The sequence below is a fragment of the Danio rerio genome, chromosome 14 (genome assembly GCF_049306965.1).
Source record: "Danio rerio strain Tuebingen ecotype United States chromosome 14, GRCz12tu, whole genome shotgun sequence".
Taxonomy (NCBI): domain Eukaryota; kingdom Metazoa; phylum Chordata; class Actinopteri; order Cypriniformes; family Danionidae; genus Danio; species Danio rerio.
This window is the reverse complement of record NC_133189.1, coordinates 46,303,314-46,322,026: the sequence shown is the minus strand read 5'-3', so window position 1 is coordinate 46,322,026 and position 18,713 is coordinate 46,303,314. Positions and strand designations below refer to the sequence as shown.

At 34.7% G+C, this 18,713-nt stretch overlaps 1 protein-coding gene and 2 long non-coding RNA genes across 11 annotated transcripts in view; 2 read left to right on the top strand and 1 right to left on the bottom strand.

Annotated features, from left to right (window-relative positions):
- fgfrl1b (fibroblast growth factor receptor like 1b) overlaps positions 1 to 18,713 on the top strand; it is a 515,733-nt gene that overhangs the window by 426,613 nt on the left and 70,407 nt on the right. Inside the window, exons 1-2 of one of the 4 annotated variants that reach the window (XM_073921386.1) lie at positions 4,451 to 4,644; positions 4,855 to 4,938. The exons of 2 other annotated variants lie outside the window; for them this stretch is intronic. In XM_073921386.1, coding sequence (XP_073777487.1) covers positions 4,869 to 4,938 — 70 coding nt within the window. In that variant the 5' untranslated portion in view covers positions 4,451 to 4,644; positions 4,855 to 4,868. 4 annotated transcript variants of the gene reach the window in all.
- LOC137490503 (uncharacterized) lies at positions 6,587 to 12,485 on the top strand. Of its 6 annotated transcripts, none has more exons than XR_011010039.2 (6): positions 6,587 to 6,636; positions 7,926 to 7,959; positions 9,321 to 9,376; positions 9,470 to 9,621; positions 9,733 to 9,809; positions 11,130 to 12,485. It is a non-coding gene; the product is annotated as an uncharacterized lncRNA (long non-coding RNA). The 6 variants fall into 6 exon arrangements; XR_012389950.1 differs by having other exon boundaries at positions 9,272 to 9,376; XR_012389949.1 differs by lacking the exon at positions 6,587 to 6,636 and adding an exon at positions 7,194 to 7,318.
- Positions 11,557 to 18,713, bottom strand: part of LOC141377590 (uncharacterized) — a 165,569-nt gene continuing 158,412 nt past the window's right edge. The window contains exon 3 of the long non-coding RNA XR_012389964.1: positions 11,557 to 12,944. This is a non-coding gene — a long non-coding RNA (uncharacterized lncRNA). The remainder of the gene's footprint in view (positions 12,945 to 18,713) is intronic.

Below are 18,713 nucleotides of genomic sequence, written 5' to 3'. Positions count from 1 at the left end.
AGTTGGCATATCTATATGGAGTTTGCATGAAGACATGCGCTATAGGTGAATTGAATGAGCTAAATTGGCCATAGTGTGCGAATGAGTGTGTATGGATGTTTCCCAGTACTGGGTTGCAGCTGGAAGGGCATCCGCAATGAAAAACATATGCTGGATAAGTTGGCAGTTCATTCCGCTGTGAATAAATGGGATGAATTAAGGGAATAAGCTGAATAAAAATGAATGAATAAACATATACTGTATATGTGGTGTAGTGCAATGAAAGTTTAACAGAAAGATCTTGAGGAGGATCTATGGAGCAGTTTGTGACCAAGGTGAATGGTAGATAGGGATTAATGCAGAAGTGGCAGACCTGTATAGTGGGCCAAGCCTGGTCACAGAAATAAAGAGAAACCAGTTAAAATGGCTGAGCCACTTAGAGAGATTGCCCGAACAGAGAGCTATTAAGAATGTGTATAAGCTAAAGCTGGAAGGAATGAGACGTCCTGGCAGGTGACGAAAGAGGTGGTTAGAAGATCTAGGTTTCATAGGAGTGTGACCTTGTGGAAATCTAGTATTGTATTGGGAAGGTTGGAGGGAAGGGGTTAAAGAGGCCAAGGCTCTAAAAGGGCAGTAGAAGAAGTAGAAGGGCAATAAAAGTCAGAGGTCACCAAAACAATTTAGCTACCAACATTCTATATTTGCTTTTGTGTTTAAAAGAAAGCCATACAGGTTAGAATTCAGAAAAAAAGGTATCTGTAAATTAGCAATTTTCCATATGTGTTTCCATATATGCACTGAGAAAACTAGTATATAGATAATCTTGTAAGTATAATGCAAATATTAAATCAAACACTATTAAAATCTATATTTATTATAAAATGATACAACATACTTGCACTCTGACCAGTTATTAAAATATATGAAAAGGTCTGTGATCACAAATACAAATCTGCTTCTAAATATCCAAAACTATATTGTTGAAAAACAAATGCACTCAACCTAACATAGTGATATTATGTACAAATTTAAAAGGGCAATTAATATATATATATATATATATATATATATATATATATATATATATATATATATATATATATATACACACACACATTTTCTTTTGGAGCTGCCCTGTGATAAATAGGGTCTTTTACTATGTAGTCAAAAGATTTTGATCTAAATATGGGTGACAAGGTTTTTATTATTTTTTTTTATTTATTTGTTTGTTTGTTTGTTTTTGCATTTGTTTGTTTTGTCTTTTTTAAAAATGTATTTGGCTAGATCCTACCAGAAATTGTTTACCACGTTGCATTCAAAAAATAAATGACAAAGGCTCTCTTTATCCACAATGCAGAAACCACAGATATTCTTCATTTCAATGTACTTTGATAATAACGATTTTACTGGGTAAATTGTATTTAGTTTTTTTTATTAATTTTTTTATTTTATTATTAAAAGTATATTTAAAGAGCGTTAACCAGGCTCTTTTCCAATTAATTTTAACACAAGGTTGTTGTTTTTTTTAACATAAACTGTTGTTACACATTTTGACATATTTATGTCTTTAGTATGTTTTTAGTACATATACTAAAATTGTATAATAATATTTATTTTCTGCTCAAAAATGCAGCTACTTAAAAATAATGCTGTATTATAGATTTGCTGTTTTGATGCTTGAAATGTCTTTTTTTATTATTGGAAGGGAATTCTAAATTCTTATGGAGCGATTGAGTGTACTTAGACTACCATCTAGTGGCTGAAAGCTGTTCTGCCTGAGAGTATACTTGAAAGGTGAGACGAGACCTGTCCCGAATGACTCAATTGATGAACACTTTGCAGCCTTGAGGACTTACAATAACCACTTTGTGAGTGTCTTTTAAGTTCACGATACCTCAAGACGCTCGTTATTTTAGCTTTCAAAAGGGTGCTCATGTGTGCCCACTTAATGTGTGCTAAATGATTGTAATGCCCACTTCAAAGATGACCTCTGACATCAGGAAAGTCATGAAAGTATGGACTGAGAAATAAAGTGTTGCCATTTGGGACAGGAGCACAGAGGTTAAGTCTGAACAGATATGAGAGTATTTAAAGTCAGATATATAAAATAAAAATCTAATGAACCTCTTTCGATCATACTTGTTTACATGTAAATATACTGGTTTACCTGTAAATATATTTAGGTCGCTGGTTCAGGTAGGCATTTTTATGTGGAGTTTGCATGCTCTCCCTGTGCTCGCGTAGGAAAGGGCATCGGCTTCGTAAAACATATGCTGAATAAGTTGGTGTGGTTCATTTTCCTCTGTGGCGACTACTGATTAATAAAGAGACTAAGTTGAAGTTAGAATTATTAGCCCTCCTTTGATTTTATTATTCTTTTTTAAATATTTCCCAAATGAAGTAAGAGCAAGAGCAAGAAAATTGTCAAAGTATGTCTGATAATATTTTTTTCTTCTGGAGAAAGTCTTATTTGTTTTATTTTGGCTGGAATAAAAGCATTTTTTAATTTTTTAACACCATTTTAAGGACAAAATTATTAGCCCCTTTAAGCTATTTTTTTCCCGACTATCTACAGAACAAATCATTGCTATACAATAACTTGCCTAATTACCCTAACCTGCCAAGTTAACCTAATTAACCTAGTTAAGCCTTTAAATGTCACTTTAAGGTGTATAGAAGTGTCTTGAAGAATATCTACAATTATTATTTACTGTCATCATGGCCAAGATAAAATAAATCAGTTATTGGAAATGAGTTAATAAAACTATTATGTTTAGAAATGTGTTGAAAAAAATCAGTAATTGGGGAAAAAATAAACAGGGGTCTAATGATTCAGGGGGGCTAATAATTCTGACTTTAACTGTGTGTGTGTGTGTGTGTGTGTGTGTGTGTGTGTGTGTGTGTGTGTGTGTGTGTGTGTGTGTGTGTGTGTGTGTGTGTGTGTGTGTGTGTGTGTGTGTGCGCGCGTGTGTGTGTGTGCGCGTGTGCGTGTGTGCGTGTGAGTGTGTGTATAGTTTTTATGACAGACTTGCTTTGTTTACCAAATAAGTGGACTAATTGGATTTGCATTGTAAACATTGAATTAAAGTTAAAAATGTATTATTTTGTTATTTCATACATTAAGTCTTTAGTTATGATATTCCTAAAATCATTCCGCATAAATCCACAGACTTTTTACTGCAGAAATAGCAAAAAATGTCTGCAGATTCTGTCTGGCCCTACTGATGAGATGACGGATCTACTGTATGATGACGAAATGGCCTTAAACACCCAGCAGGTGCAAGACTTCAACATGACGTCAGATTGACGTTGTACCCTAATGTCGTGGGGATGTTTCGTTTTGTTTTGGAAATGAAAATCGAGTTGGTGTCAGAACCCAACGTCAGGGATATGTAAGTGTGCAACGTCCAACCTAAAATCAACCAAATATCAATGTCTAATGATGTTACAGCTTAATGTTGTGTGGATGTTACCAATATGATGTCTATTAGATCATTTTGGTTGCTGTACCTGACGAATAAATCTTAGTATCTGACTTCAATATGACGTTGGTTTTAAATGTTGGCACAAAGTTGGATTTTGGTCACTTTCCAACACAACCTAAAATTAGTCAAATGTCAGCGTCATTTGATGTCGTTATTGGACATCAGAGTAAGATTGTCCTTGAATGCTGGCTAGACATTGAATGTTGGTCACCTGACACCACATCCTAAATCTAACCTAATATTAATGTCTCAAGCGGTTGTGTGCCTGCTGGGCAATAACTAAATGCACTACAGAATGTTACATTTACACACTTTCACAAATTACATGTAAATGCATCAACTTTTTACAGCATAATACTCACTACTGACTACTTTTAAAAGGTATTTTTACTCATAAAAAGTTATATATTTATATATGATCTAAATATTTGTGGCTTGAAGCAAATGGGATCTTAAAATATCTTTATAGCAGTTATTTAATTGTTGCCCGAAAATCATGTGAAAACTATGAATTATGTTAACCATTAAATACTTAGGCTGAACTTTTTTGGTGCAATGTTTAAAATGCAACAAGTGTGACTAAAAAATCATAGCAGATAGTACTTTGAAAAGACTACTCCATGGTAGGAAAACAAATACTATGGAAGTCAATGGTTACTGGTTTCCATTCATACATTTATTTTTAGCTTTCTTTAAAACATCTTTATTTATATTATATTATATTATATTATATTATATTATATTATATTATATTATATTATATTATATTATATTATATTATATTATATTATATTATATTACGTTGCGTTTGTTGCAATGCTTATTGTTTGCCATGGGTCATCATGGTTTATCTACAGGTTTTAGTATAGTTACAATGGCTGCTATCCGCCTACAGAGGGCGCTGATGTTGTGGTTCTGCCGGCTCCTCGGCTCCTCCAGCTGTTTGCTCGCGGCAGCGCTGCTGTGATTCACAGCTGTAGGTCTTCAGTTCTCTCCACGGTCAGGGATGATGCTGACGGGTCATGTCAAGAGAAGAGGCGAGTGGAACTTAATTACTCTTGAACGAAACTTCTGCTGGACAATATACTAAAAGACTGAAGACATTTAAAAGAAGACCTTGCTGCTCAAGAGTGTTCGTCTTATCTTTCTATTCGAAGCTGTTTGATTCGTAGCTAAAAGTGTAAGTACTTGATCCCTGCATTCAACAGATGAGCTCTTTCTTTCCTCAGGGTGTTGTTTTACCACATTTACGCTAAAAAGCGAAAGCCTAATGCAACGCGACTAATAGTAACAACTTGTTCATTATCATTAATAAAAGTTTTGGTTTTGTTTCTGATCGTGAATGTGATTTCTGAAAATTCATCGTTATGATTCTCATGGTTTCTTTTAGTGGCGGGTCATAAAATGTTTCCAGAGAGAGGAAGCTTGGCTTTTCTTAGTGTTTTGATCGTGGCGCTGTCATGTGAAGCGAGAGGTGAGTCTTTTATTCATTCATTAGGACCGAATTAAAGAGAGCGTCGATCATTTCCTTTGAGTATATATACAACCTTGACAGGAGCAACTTTAAACGCGTCTAACATTCAAAGTTCGTAGAGAAGTTTAAGGGGGAAAGTGTTCAAAAGTAATTATTACATGTTAATATACCAAAGAAGCACACTTTTTACATTTCTTTAAAATTATTTTTACGTAAATGTCTTTAGGCCTATAACTTTAATTGTCTATATACACTGTAAAACCCAAAAAGTTCAGGTAGCTTAAACCATTTGAGGAAACCGATTGCAACCGATTGCATAAGTTCAAAAACGAATCCAAATGAGTACTGTGAACTTAATCCATTTGAGTAAATGAAGGAATTTGAGCACAGTAAAACTCAATAAAGGAAGAGAACTCAAACCAACTGAGTGCTGTAAAACCCAATAAGTTAAGACAACTCAAACCGTTTTAGGAAACTGATTGCTACAAACCATTAAAAACCTAATCTACTGTACTGTATATGAGTACTGTGAACTTACTCCATTTAAGTTAAAGTAATCAGGTATTTAATTAACTCATTACCTTCAACACTGAGTTCAAAACTCTTTTCATTTATTCATTTATTTTCTTTTCGGCTTAGTCCCCTAATTAATCCAGGGTCGCCACAGCAGAATGAACCGCCAACTCATCCAGCATGTTTTTACGCAGCGGATGCCCTTCCAGTCACAAACCTTCTCTGGGAAACATCCACACACACTCATTCACACTCATACACAAGACAATTTAACCTACCCAATTCACCTGTACCGCTTGTCTTTGGACTGTGGGGGAAACCGGAGTACCCGGAGGAAACCCATGCAAACGCAGAGAGAACATGCAAACTCCACACAGAAACGCCAACTGACCCAGCCGAGGCTAGAACCAGCGACCTTGCTGTGAGGCGACAGCACTACCTACTGTGCCACTGGGTCGCCAAACTCTTTTCAAATGAGTAGAATAACCTTTGTCAGTTTTGAGTTAACTACGCTTATTTCATTTGATAAAGTTGACTGTTGGGTTTTATAGTACATCTACTGTATCTGTCTGTCTGTCTGTCTGTCTGTCTGTCTGTCTGTCTGTCTGTCTGCCTGCCTGTCTGCCTGTCTGTCTGTCTGTCTGTCTGTCTGTCTGCCTGCCTGCCTGCCTGCCTGCCTGCCTGTCTGTCTGTCTGTCTGTCTGTCTGCAACCCATATAAAATTAAGTAGTGCACCCAACAGTCAACTTTATCAAATGAAATGAGTGTAGTCAACTCAAAATTTTCTGAAAGTTAATTCTACTTATCTGAACAGAGTTTTGAACGCAGTGTTCTAATTACTTAACTCAATTTACTCAACTTAAATGGAGTAAGTTCACAGTACTCATACACTGTAAATGCGAATAGTATTCCTTACTATCAAAATTCTAGTGTGTTTACTTAATTTTAAGCTAATTGTTGAGTTTACTAGAAATGCATTAGTGTTGCTGACATAGTAAGGTATAAAGTTCCCATAACTAATGTAATTTGAGTAAAATTGCTTATAAGAGCTAAGCCATGCTGTTACGCATGCGTACTGGGTGGTGATTTCCCATCCCCCATCCCGAGTCACAACCAACCGCCACCCAGCACCGCCATTGAAGGACAGGATTTCATATTGAGAAGATGTACTGCTGTAAAATCAAGGTAAACTTTTCGTTTTAATTACTACTTTGATTTTATTTGTATAGTATCAGTAATCTGTTTATTTCCTGCACTTTGTGAAATTGTTTGCTGTTTTGTGAACTAATTAATAGCCCATGATGTTGTGACTAAACGTTTTGACCACTGCACGTTATTTGCAATACTGTCTACTTTACTAGATAAGCTATTTTTAGCTGCTTAGTCCTTTTTAATAACTATTAATAATTTGTAAAGTTAGTAGTAATTTGTAAAGTGGGCGTTATGCTCTAAAAGAGCGGGCCGCGCCATTTTAAATGATGCACTGAGAGAGCAAGAGCGCGCGCAATGATCCGTTCAAATAGATGTAAAGTTAACACATAGCTGTAGGTCTACATTTTTGAAAAAGAAAACGAAACCTATTTATCCGCATTACAAATACAGTAACGTTAGTTATCGCTGAACTTTAGTGGCGATTGTTGTGACGAAAATATGCGTGTTTTTTTTTTTAAGATTTACTTTTATGAGATCACCTGCAGGAAGCAGGTGAGGAGATCAGCTGTGATTCGGTCCGGTGTAACACCGGCGTCAGCGAGCGGCTCATGACCAGACCAGTCGTTTTTTTCTCCATGATCGCCGGGGCAGCAGCAGTTTTAACCCGCCGAGGCTTTTAGAACATTATAAAGCAGTTTCAGCTCAAAATGGACCCGTGAGTGTCGTAGGTAATTTAGGATTTCGATGCGATTACGATTCGTGTCACTGTATGAGGCAGATACATATTTACACATGATGCTAAAGTGTGCTTATGCTAACAATCCTTATGAAACTTAAAGTTAAACTTATGAAAATGCGAGAGATATTTAATTAACTCATTTATTTGTTTTATATGCTATTTGTCTTTTCTTTATGCCGTTTTGAAGGTTTATTCCAGTGTTGCCGCTACGTTATAGAGTGTTTTGTATTGCTGTAATGACAAATAAATCTGAACAGATGCGACTGAATATGTGTGATGGATAACGTTAATGATGAAGTGGTATAACTCGTACAACCAAGCACAGAAACATCTCTTTGTTTGCTCAATATCACACAAAGGCATCAACAAGCCTTTGTTATAAGCAAACTTTCTGTAAAGAAACAGGCTTTGCCAAACCTGTTAGTTTGCATTTTTAAAGAAGGTTTCACTAATTTTTAACAATTTAGGGCAAATAAATTTGAACAATTACAAGGTTGTTTAAATGTAGCACACCATTAGAGTATTGTGAGTGGCATATTTGGTTTGTAATATCATTATACCCTTTATTTATTTTTTATTTCAGACTACCAGTTTGTGAGCTGATATGCAGTGGAAATGTAAGTTTTGCACTTACACATCAAAGAAAACTTTTTGAACAATACCGCACAAGCCATAGAACATATTCATGAATTGTTCTATTAACGTTACCTTGTCTCCATACTGAGTGTCAGGGTAATTTTAAATCGTTTAATGCATTAAAAGTATATTTAACAAAATTCTCAGCAAAGAACTGCATGATCAAGAATAGTCCGAATATTTTGTCCATTTGAATAATCATCTGAGGACTAGTTAGAAATAGGGTTGTTGTGTTGTGATACCATTAATTTATGTTACAATACTATACCAGCTGAAGTATGGTGATACCAAGTAGTATTGCAATACTGTAATTCATAACTTAAATCCATGAAATAAAGAAAAATGTCAGAAATAATATATTGTATATGTTATTATAGGCCTACTTGAATTTAAATAATTCCCTTATTGTTGAAAAAAGTATTTGCACATCACCTAAAATGTATTCATTCCAGCAAAAAAAAAAAACATTAAAATAAAGATACATAAAGAAAAGAGCATTTTTCCAACAAACCTAGGCTATATGAAGTGGTCAAAAATTGTTTCCTGTTGCTATTTTGGGTTTTTCATCTATCATACTTTTTTCACAATTATTAACGGATAAGAATCCAAAGTAATTCAAAATTTCACTTTATGAGTCATTCTTTTTAATAGATTGTCACGGTTGTTGTAGCTATTATATCATATTGACAGGAACAGAAATAAACCAATTCCGATTCAAAATGAACCATCACAAAATATGCAATAGGCTACTATAAAAGGCGCAAATTCTACAGTTTTACAATCTTAGAAGGCTCCATAGACTATTAAAATACAATGATCTATTGTTGCTGAATCGTGTAAGTATTTTAGTGACTTTTTCACATGCAGCATTATGTATTGTAGGCAGACTGTTAATGACAATACTACCGTTTACAAACTACAGTGGCACCGCCAGTATCTTGGAGCCATAGTATCACGATACTACCATAGTACCGGTAAACCGTGCAACCCTAGTCAGAAAGTTCAGTGTCCTTTTAAAGACATCAATTGAGACAAATATTTATTCCACTTTTAATGCGCATAAAAGTAAGGCACACCAGCAACAATGCCATGATTATATTTAATCGGGGGTTGTGTTTATTACTGTTTGGTGACAAGTATAGCTCATGCTTTTGATGACAGGCGCCGGGAGTATTTGGCAGCTTTTATTATTCAAGAACATTTAACTATGTCATGTTAAAGTGTAACATCTGTTGCTAAATGGCATTGCATTGTATCATTGCATGTGTTTCTGATTTCTGTTTTTTGATTTAGAATTTCGCTTAGCCATGTCAACAACACTTTACGTTTTTGTGCACAACAGTGACATCCAGAATGAAGTCATAGAGGAAACACCAGCTGATGCAAGTGCTGCAGAAGGTTTGTTTTCTTTTCAAAACTTTGTGTGATTTTGTGAATTTGTGTTTTTGAATGTTATTAATGACTAATAATGTTTTGATTGGATCTTTGCAGAATTCAATCGAATATCAGGAAGAAATGTGAGATCCAAGTTCTACGCTGCATTGGACACACACTGCTCGTTTGATTGAAATAAAAAAAAAAAAAAAAACAGGAGAAAATTGCAGAAGAAAACTAGAAGAAATTTTCAACATGTTAATTCAAAGGTATTTTTGTGACATCATCTTTGAATCATAATTTGCATTTGATTGCAATAAACTGCATTTGATGTTTTCATTGGGCTATAATGCATGTCTACCTGTCTTTACTTTTTCAAGGTCATCTGGCAGCAGTTCTCCGGGGTCTTTCAGTCCTTTAGAGGGATGAGTCTAAAGAAATTTTCAGGATGTGTTTTGTAAGTAGTATTATTGTTTCTGCTTTCTTAGACTGGAAATGAAGCAGTCATTCCAGTTTACTTCACTTATTAATAAAAATTTTCAATTTTATAAAAATAAAACAAATGCATTTAATGTAAGTATTTGAAAGTAAGAGAGATGTTATATTATGGCCTTTGGAGCAAGAGCATTGCTATGTTGCAAATACAGCAGCTTGTGCCATCACAGGGTCAGTTAGCTTCATAGGCCAGTGAAGTAATGAATGCATTTCTTTAATTTTTAAACACACTTGTTTTGAAAAGGAGGAAGATTAGCTTGAAAAAAAAATCTTAATAAGTGTAATACCTATGTAATATGTTGAGAGAAATATAATTTCAGTTGAAAGTACCTGCTGGATTAAGATGTAAAAAGATAGTGTTAAAAGCCACAAAGTCAAAGATGCTCCGTATTATAACCAACCCTGTGAAGTCACCTGCTGTGGGATTGTAGATGGCTGCACCCTTGTTCTAAAAGCCATACTAAAACATCAATTTTCTTATTAAAAAATAGTTATTAATACATTTTTAAAAAGTGTGCTAAATAATGCAAACTTGACTCACTGCTTTAATCTAGCAAAACCAAATGCATTCATGAATCGGTTCCCAATTTATTAAGTTTTCCCTACAAAATATTTATATTGATTATGTAGCACCAATTGGTCTCTCACACATTTGCATTTAATTTCTTGAAAATGTTTTAAAAGTACTTTTACTGCAGTTTGTTTTAGTACATTACAGTGTTTCTTTAATTAAAAAAAATATTGTTCATTTAGAATAGTATCATGTTCAAGATACTGGAATTTGGTACCAATCTCTGCTGCAATTTTAAGCAGCAAATTTCCTGCTAACATTTTAAGCACTTTTGAGCACATTTTTAAACAGCACTGTTTTGCCATTCTGTTCACATGCTTAACAGAAATGACCTTCAAAAATGCTCAAATGTTAGCAGGAAATGGATGTTTTTAAAATTACTATATGGATTGGTAATAAATTCCACTATCATGACAAGCCTAGTAGAAGCAGTACAGGCAAATCCATCGTGTTGGTCTACATTGAAGAAGGAGCACCATAGCAAGGCCTTCTTATAAGAAGCATTTGAATGTAAAATGTACTATAAACACAAATAGTCATGCTAATAAGCAACTAGTTAATAGGGTAATTGGTTCCTACTAAAGTGTTACTAAATTAAGCACAAGGAATTGTATTTTTTTCACCTCTGCTTTTGGTCTCCTGGCCACTACAGGCTTTATTAGTGCCATTTAGAATATCAAACTTTACTTATTTTTCTTTCTCTATTCATAGGATGTAATTGTAGAGTCGGACTTCAGTGCAGAAGATGTTGGCCTGCTGACTGTCGTGTGTGAAGATGTCTAAAGAACCTCATTATGGATGCAATGTGGGCCTTTATACTGGAAGGAAAAGTGGTTATGGACTTTGCCACATGCAGTATGTCTCTTTTTTTGCTTTGATTTACACACTGAATTCGGACTACCCAAAGACTTTGAGCAATGCATTTGAATTTGTTCAACGTGTGTTGCTTTTGCTGGGAGGGAAGCTCAATGTGTTTTATTCGGCGAGTGTCTATATACTGCTGTGCTTTATGTTTAAAGGTTCAGGTATAATGGCATGTTTAATTACAAAGTGTTGCTTTTTAACATGTTGCTGTTTGCAGTGTTACATTTAGGACTGCAGCATTTTGGTGTTTAATACACTTTTTTTTTTTTTTACTAAAAAAGTGTATTGTGATTTATAGGGTTGTCAAAAGTATTGAGTTTGGTACCAATCGGTACTGAAATAAATAAAAAAAAAGTCCATCCATTTCCCACTAACATTGCAAGAACTGATTGGCCATTGTGTTCACATGCTCAGTAGATATGACTGATTGGCTTTGAAGGTCAATATTTTTACCACACTTCACCACTGTTCACCAGGTGCAAAGATACAAAGACACTGGATAACTTCAAAGCACTGTCGATCAGTCGATTCATCACCAGATAGCTTATATGTTAGCTTCTAAACAAATCAGCTATCGACATGGCTTTGAAACACTTCAATGTCTGTGTAACTTAGTTTGGACTCAGTGAAAAATGGTAAACCTATGACAGTCACAGCCAATCACAGTCATTTCTGTTGAGCATGTGAACACAGTGGCCAATCAATGGTGTTTAAGAACGAGCTCAGTAGCACTCAAATGCTGGTGGAAAATTGATATTTTTAATATTTCAGTATTGATTGATACCAAACTCAATACTTTTGACCACACTAATGTGATATTTTCTGTAGGAAAATCTAAACTACACAGTCTAACAAATTAGCTTTAAAGCTTAATATCTGTTCCTCTGTGAGTGTCTATATGCTGCCATGTTTAAGGTGCTGGTGCAATGGCATGTTTAATTACACTAATTCAAGTATCTTTTTTCCAAGTGTCAAGTATTTAAAGTTTTTTTGATAGATTTTCAAACCTTTTCGAAAACTTGTGTTTTAGGGTTGAACATGTTTATTATATTTTTTGTCTGTATTGCTGTTTACAGTATATTACAGCACTTTACAACAGGTTTTTACAAAACTGTATTGTGTACAAGTGTATTGTGATACTAAAATATCACAAGTGTATTGTGAAATTCTGCTAATTTTGTCAAATAAAATGTTTACATTTAAGACCTGTATAATGTCATTACTTGTAGGTTGAACTACATATTTTATGTTCAGTTTAATTGAAGAAAATGTGGAAACTGATTGCACGTAGTTTCTTTAGTTGACATTACTTAAAATGGTGGATTAAAACAATGTTGAGACTACTAGCATTCAAGATGTTAACTGAACATGGTAGAACAGTATTAGTTAAATAGAGTTATTAAAGTAATCTTACTATAAAACCCTAAGTAAGATTACTAAATAATGACAAGTATGTTAACTAGAATTTTCTATTAAACTTACTTAATTTTTAACAGTTAGTTTACTTTATAAGTTTTAGTTTTCTTACTTCAAGGCAATAATTAAACTTAACTTAAGATTTCCTTGTAAGTTTATATTGCAAAAATAAGGCAATCGGTTTCCAAACTTTTTTTAAGTAAACTGAACATGTTAGAATTTACAGTGTATAGATTAGTTTTGTAACTCAAATAGTTTGTAGCAATCGGTTTCTTCAAACGGTTTGAGTTGCCTTAACTTAATGGGTTTTACAGTACTCAGTTGGTTTGAGTTCTCTTCATTTATTTGGTTTTACTGTGCTCAAATTCCTTCATTTACTCAAATGGATTAAGTTCGCAGTACTCATTAGGATTAGTTATTGAACTTAAATGGTTTGTTACAATCGGTTTCCTCAAATGGTTGGAGTTACCTTATCTTGCATAGTGTAAATAAACAGCTCCAGACTCACATGCGATTTTGCGTCTATGTATAAATCATTATGAAACAAAATAATTGTGATCCAGGTTGTCATGAATAAGCTAAGAACCATTAGTTGAGGCTGGTGAAGTTTTTATTATTATTTTTTTTTTTTGCATAGATTTCAGTGTGTCGACACAGGTATTCATTTTGTTTTGCCTGTATATGTATTTATTTATTTGTCTCTTAAAGAGCAAGAAGCTGTTGATTTCATTTTCTAAATCACCAAGTACCACTACATCAGTTAAAAAATATATTTCTATGCTCTACTGAAAAAACTAGACAGCCTGAGGGTGAATAGTTTTTAAGCATATTTTAATTTTTGGGTGGACTATCCTTTTAAGTTATTGTAAAAATCTGTTAATATTATGACATCAACATTTTACAGTGCTACCGAAGCAATGTTAGGAAGACATTAAAAAGTGACCTTTTGCTGCCCAATTTGTTTATTGACTACTTTAAGCGCATCAGGGAACAGGCCAGCCATGTGCTGTGTTTACTGACACAGCAGACTAACCGCAGACTCACAAAGTCATTCTTTTGAAGTCCCACATCTATATCTGTGCTGGGGTGTCTCAGTCCAAACAAGAGGTCCCTGTTCCCTGAACTGTAACAGAAATTTAGAGGTACATAATTCAGTGTTCCCTGCCAAGTTGAAAAGAAATTTACGTAAATCAAAGTCTAACCAATGACGCCTACTGTGCTGAAAATTGTGTTGATTCAGAGAGGTGCCATCTACCTACTGTGAGCCCTAAGGACATTTTACTGTCTCTCTAAAAAAAATAAATGAATTATTTTTGCTCTGTTTTGAATTAAAATTCCTTTCAAATGAATGCATTGATTAGAGAAGTCATGCTGGGACGCCAGACCTGTTTATTCTTTATAGTGCCTTAGCCATTTATGGTCTTATTTATGTTACTATTATCTGAAACAACATGGCATAATAAATCTGGATGAGTTTACTCCGGTGTTTACTCTGTTAAAGGTGATAACTATTATTGCGCCCGTAAGAATGCCAGGTTAATCCACGAGTCAGAGACTGACCTCTGCTAAGTAAACAATCCATTGTCTTCTCTGTTTATTGGTCCATTTGTTTACTCGATCTCTCATTGTGTGCCATCGAGGGGGTTCCCCATCTGCGTTGTCCTTGGATTGCTCTTTTCCTTTTCCTTATCAGCCATTCTTGGAATGCTGAATCCCAGTTTTCAGTATCTGTGTGTTAAAACAAGGAAACGGGAGTGAGATATATGACAGCCTCTCTGTGGTTTTATGTGAAACAGCAGCATTCTATAAGGTTTTATGGCCACACTTTACAAGAAGGTTTCAATGGTTAACGTTAGTTAATGTATTTGCTAACGTATAAACTAAGTAGGGCGACATGGTGGCTTATTGGTTAGTACTGTTCCCTCACAGCAGGAAGGTTGCTGGTTCGAGCCCCGGTTGGGTCAGTTGGCAGTTCTGAGTGGAGTTTGCATGTTCTACCCGAGTTGGCGTGCATTTCCTCCGGGTGCTCCGGTTTCCCCCACAGTCTAAAGACATGCACTATAGGTGAATTGAACCCACATGGAAAGAACCTATATAAACATATATGTTTTAATATATGTTTTGATGTAGGTTTTTAATATATGTGACATATCAATTGGCAATTTTCCTCAATTTTATATAGATTACATATATTAAAAACCTATATCAAAACATATGTTAAAACATGTTTATAGGTTGTTGTCTTTTTCGTGAGGTCTCTCACTTATTTACTATGGTTAAATTCCATAGCATGCTAATTACATGTAATGGCAATTTAAAGTGTTTGTGCATACATACTTTTTTTTTGCATTTTTTTTTTTGTTAGTTCATAGTAATTGCCTTGATAATAGAGCTAGGCATCAGGTATGGCAGTTGCCAAAGTGAGATATGAGCTATATAGGAGACATATCTTGTATGTACATATAGGGCGTTTATGTGGATATAAAGAAGCAATACAGAAGACCTGAATGGCCTGTATATGCACATATTGTATATGCACCTTAATTTTGCCTATATGTGGCATATATATATGCATACTGTATATGCAGCGTATATATTATCATACATGCATATATGGGTTTCATATGTGTGCATATATCCTCATATAGGTTCTTTCCATGTATGAATACACTAAATTGGCTGTAGTGTGTGTGTGTGTGTGTGTGTGTGTGTGTGTGTGTGTGTGTGTGTGTGTGTGTGTGTGTGTGTGTGTGTGTGTGTGTGTGTGTGTGTGTGTGTGTGTGTGTGAATGAGTGTGTATGGATGTTTCCCAGTAATGGGTTGCAGATGGAAGGGCATCCGCTGTGTAAAACATATGCTGGATAAGTTGGTGGTTCAATCCGCTGTGGCGACCCCTGATGAATAAAGGGACTAAGCCGAAGAAAAAAGAATGAATGAATAATTAAGTATGAACAGTCTTATGCAGCTTTTATTATTCATAGTTCAACATTTAAAAATGCATTATTAAAATCCCAATTTGTGTTCATTAATATACGCTAGTGCACTGTGGGTTAACATAAACAAACAATAAACAACTTTATTTTCATTAATCATCCTTAACAAATATTATTAAATACTGGGATAAATTAACTGTTTATTGTCTGTTCATGTTAGTACATACATAAACATTATTGTACACTGTAAAAATGCTGTATTCCACACAATTCCTTCACGTTGTCCCAAAACAAATAGATTAAGATTAAAACTCATTAAATAAGTAGTTTGGTCAAGCAGCAAAAGTAATGTTTTGAGTATAAAGGGTTACCACTTTTACATGAATAAACAATTAAGAAATGTTTTGGGGAAAATGTTATTGAAATGGCTTTGATTTTAGATATTGTCAGACACACGTAAGTGTGACTGGTTCATTTAAGAAGGTTCATTATTGCTGAAGTGATTATTTATTATGCTGTAGAGAAATACAATGTGGAGCTCAAGGCAAGACAGTTACTTGATGTGTTTGCATTGAGACTTGCTCATCATGAGTCAAGATCATTTCTGTGTGACACAAGCATTTGTTTCCCTAGAACTCTGAAAGAGCAGTTCACCGCCTTCACTGTAAAGATGAAATAGAGCAGATCTTTCCTGATTACATTTGCATATCAACACAGTGCGAAGCTTGAAGTTTGAAATGGAGTTGGAGTATCTGCACTGACAAACCAACATTTCTTACAGAAATTCATTTCATTCTTGATTAATTTTCATTTGTCCAGAATATTGCATTAATTGTGTATCATTTCACCAGCAGTTACTGATAAGTCAGCCTACAAGTGACAAGTTTATTTTACTTCAGTTTATGTGACCAATGCATTCACAACTGTGATTTATTCAGAATCTAAAGAACTAAAGAAGTGTGTCTATATGATCAAGTCATTGAATCATTGGTCCAGAAAGAATCATTTTAGTTATGTGATTCACTAGATGTAAATTACTCAGAAATAGCTAATTTTTTTATAAAAATAATAGTTAGATAACAATCAAGTACCACAAAAAGAACCATCTAATTCTAAAGTGTATAAAGGGTCACTCGCTATTTACTCTCCTTCAAATGGTTCCAAACTTTTATGACTTTCTTTCCTCTGTTGAACACAAAAGAAGATATTTTAAAGAAAGCTAAAGAAATCATTCGCTTACATAGTAAGAAAGAAATACTATGGAAGTAAATGGTTACAAGTTTTTTAACCTTTTTCAAAATATAAAGGGTGAGTAAACGATGACAGAAACTTCATTTTGGGTAAATTATCCCTTTAATGAAATCATTCAAAATTACAGTTTTTTCTCAGTCGTTTTGTTTTGTTTCTCAGTTTAGAAATGAAACTATCAAAACGGTAATTGTGTTTCTCAAAAAAATGCATACAAATACTAAAACATTAGGTATTACCTGCAAAAGCCAGTCTCTTGCTCAAAATCCCTAGTTCATCTCTCAAAGTGTGGTTTATTCATAAACTAATTTCGAGAGGATCATGTGCTTATGATCAACACGGCTGGCTCCTTATTAGCTCCGTAATCTGCCCTATTAGATGATTACGGAAGCATTATAAATAATCTAAGTTTTTCACTCCAGGTTTCTTCATCTTTAAGCCCCCCCCTTCCACCCCTACTTCCTCCCCCTTTTCCGATAGGGCGACATGGTGGCCCAGTGGCTAGCACTGTTGCCTCACAGCAAGAATGCCGCTGGTCCAACCTATCGGGCCGGTTGGTGTTTCTATGCGGAGTTTACATGTTCTCCCTGTGTTCGTGTGGGTTTCCCCCGGTTTCCTCTCATCTTCTAAAACATAAACCATAGCCAATGGACTAAAACAAATGATCACCCAATACAACCTTAGTTTACACTTCTCACGGCGACAAGCAGGGGGGTTCTCGAGACCTACGTGAGCTCGAACTCCCCTCTCGCCCTTCTAACGGGAGGGAGCCCCGCACTCGAGGATATTACGAGCTTAGGGCTGTCTCCCGGGACAGCATGCCAAATACGCTTTACTGATTATCAGATAAGTGTGAACTCTCGAAACTAAATTTCTGTGTCAATGAAGGTGTCAGTGCCGTCAGAATGACAAGTCATTGTGTCCTTGTATATGCGCACCAAATTGGTACAAAAGCTGTCACTGGAGTTTTCAAAAAGTACACTTTTGTACCTTAATAGAACGTTTTTGTACCTGAGGGTATACTTTTGTGCCTTTATTTCTGAGAGTGTGGATGAGAGTAAAATTACTTAGTTATGTTGTCAATATAAGTGTACTGTAGAGGGGTGTTCTGATGTAAAATATGCCAATTTTTTATTTGATTTTTTTATTTATTTTTTTTTTGCTGTTTGTTAATCTTCATTAGAAATAGTCAGATTCACCTGGAAGAAATTTACCAATTGTAGACAGATCTACAAAGTCTAATGGAAATGTATTGAAAAATGCATTATGACACAATATTATGAAAACTTATTCAGACATTTTGCGTGTAAGGACTTATGCCATTATTAAATATTTTGGGGGTGAGACTATTGAACAGAGACCAAAACAATACATTTTGATCAACATGACATAACAATTGAAAATGTAGGAAACATCAAGGAATTGCACATAATCATTTGCATGGATGTATGCAAGCATTTGCAACTTGTTCAAAGGAATGAGAAACTGCTTTTCTGATGTGCACAAGTGACACCAAGATGTAAAGATTGAACAGGTAGTTTTGAGAATTTAAATTTTGCTGTGAGAAATGTACCAAAGCCACTCACAAATCTGTAATTGTAGACCATTTCAATGTGGTGATGTCATTGGCTCATAAACATTTCCTGCTTGCCGTCAAGCTATTTGATAACTGTAACAAGAGGCAATTTAATCTTATTCTAATGTTAAAGCCACTGTCATAACATTATTTGTCAATATGTGGACCTTTTTGCATTCTCAGAAGCTATAGAAATTAAAAATGTAAAACAGGAAATACATTAGGAGCATTGTTATTGTTTACATCCCTTAAAATGGT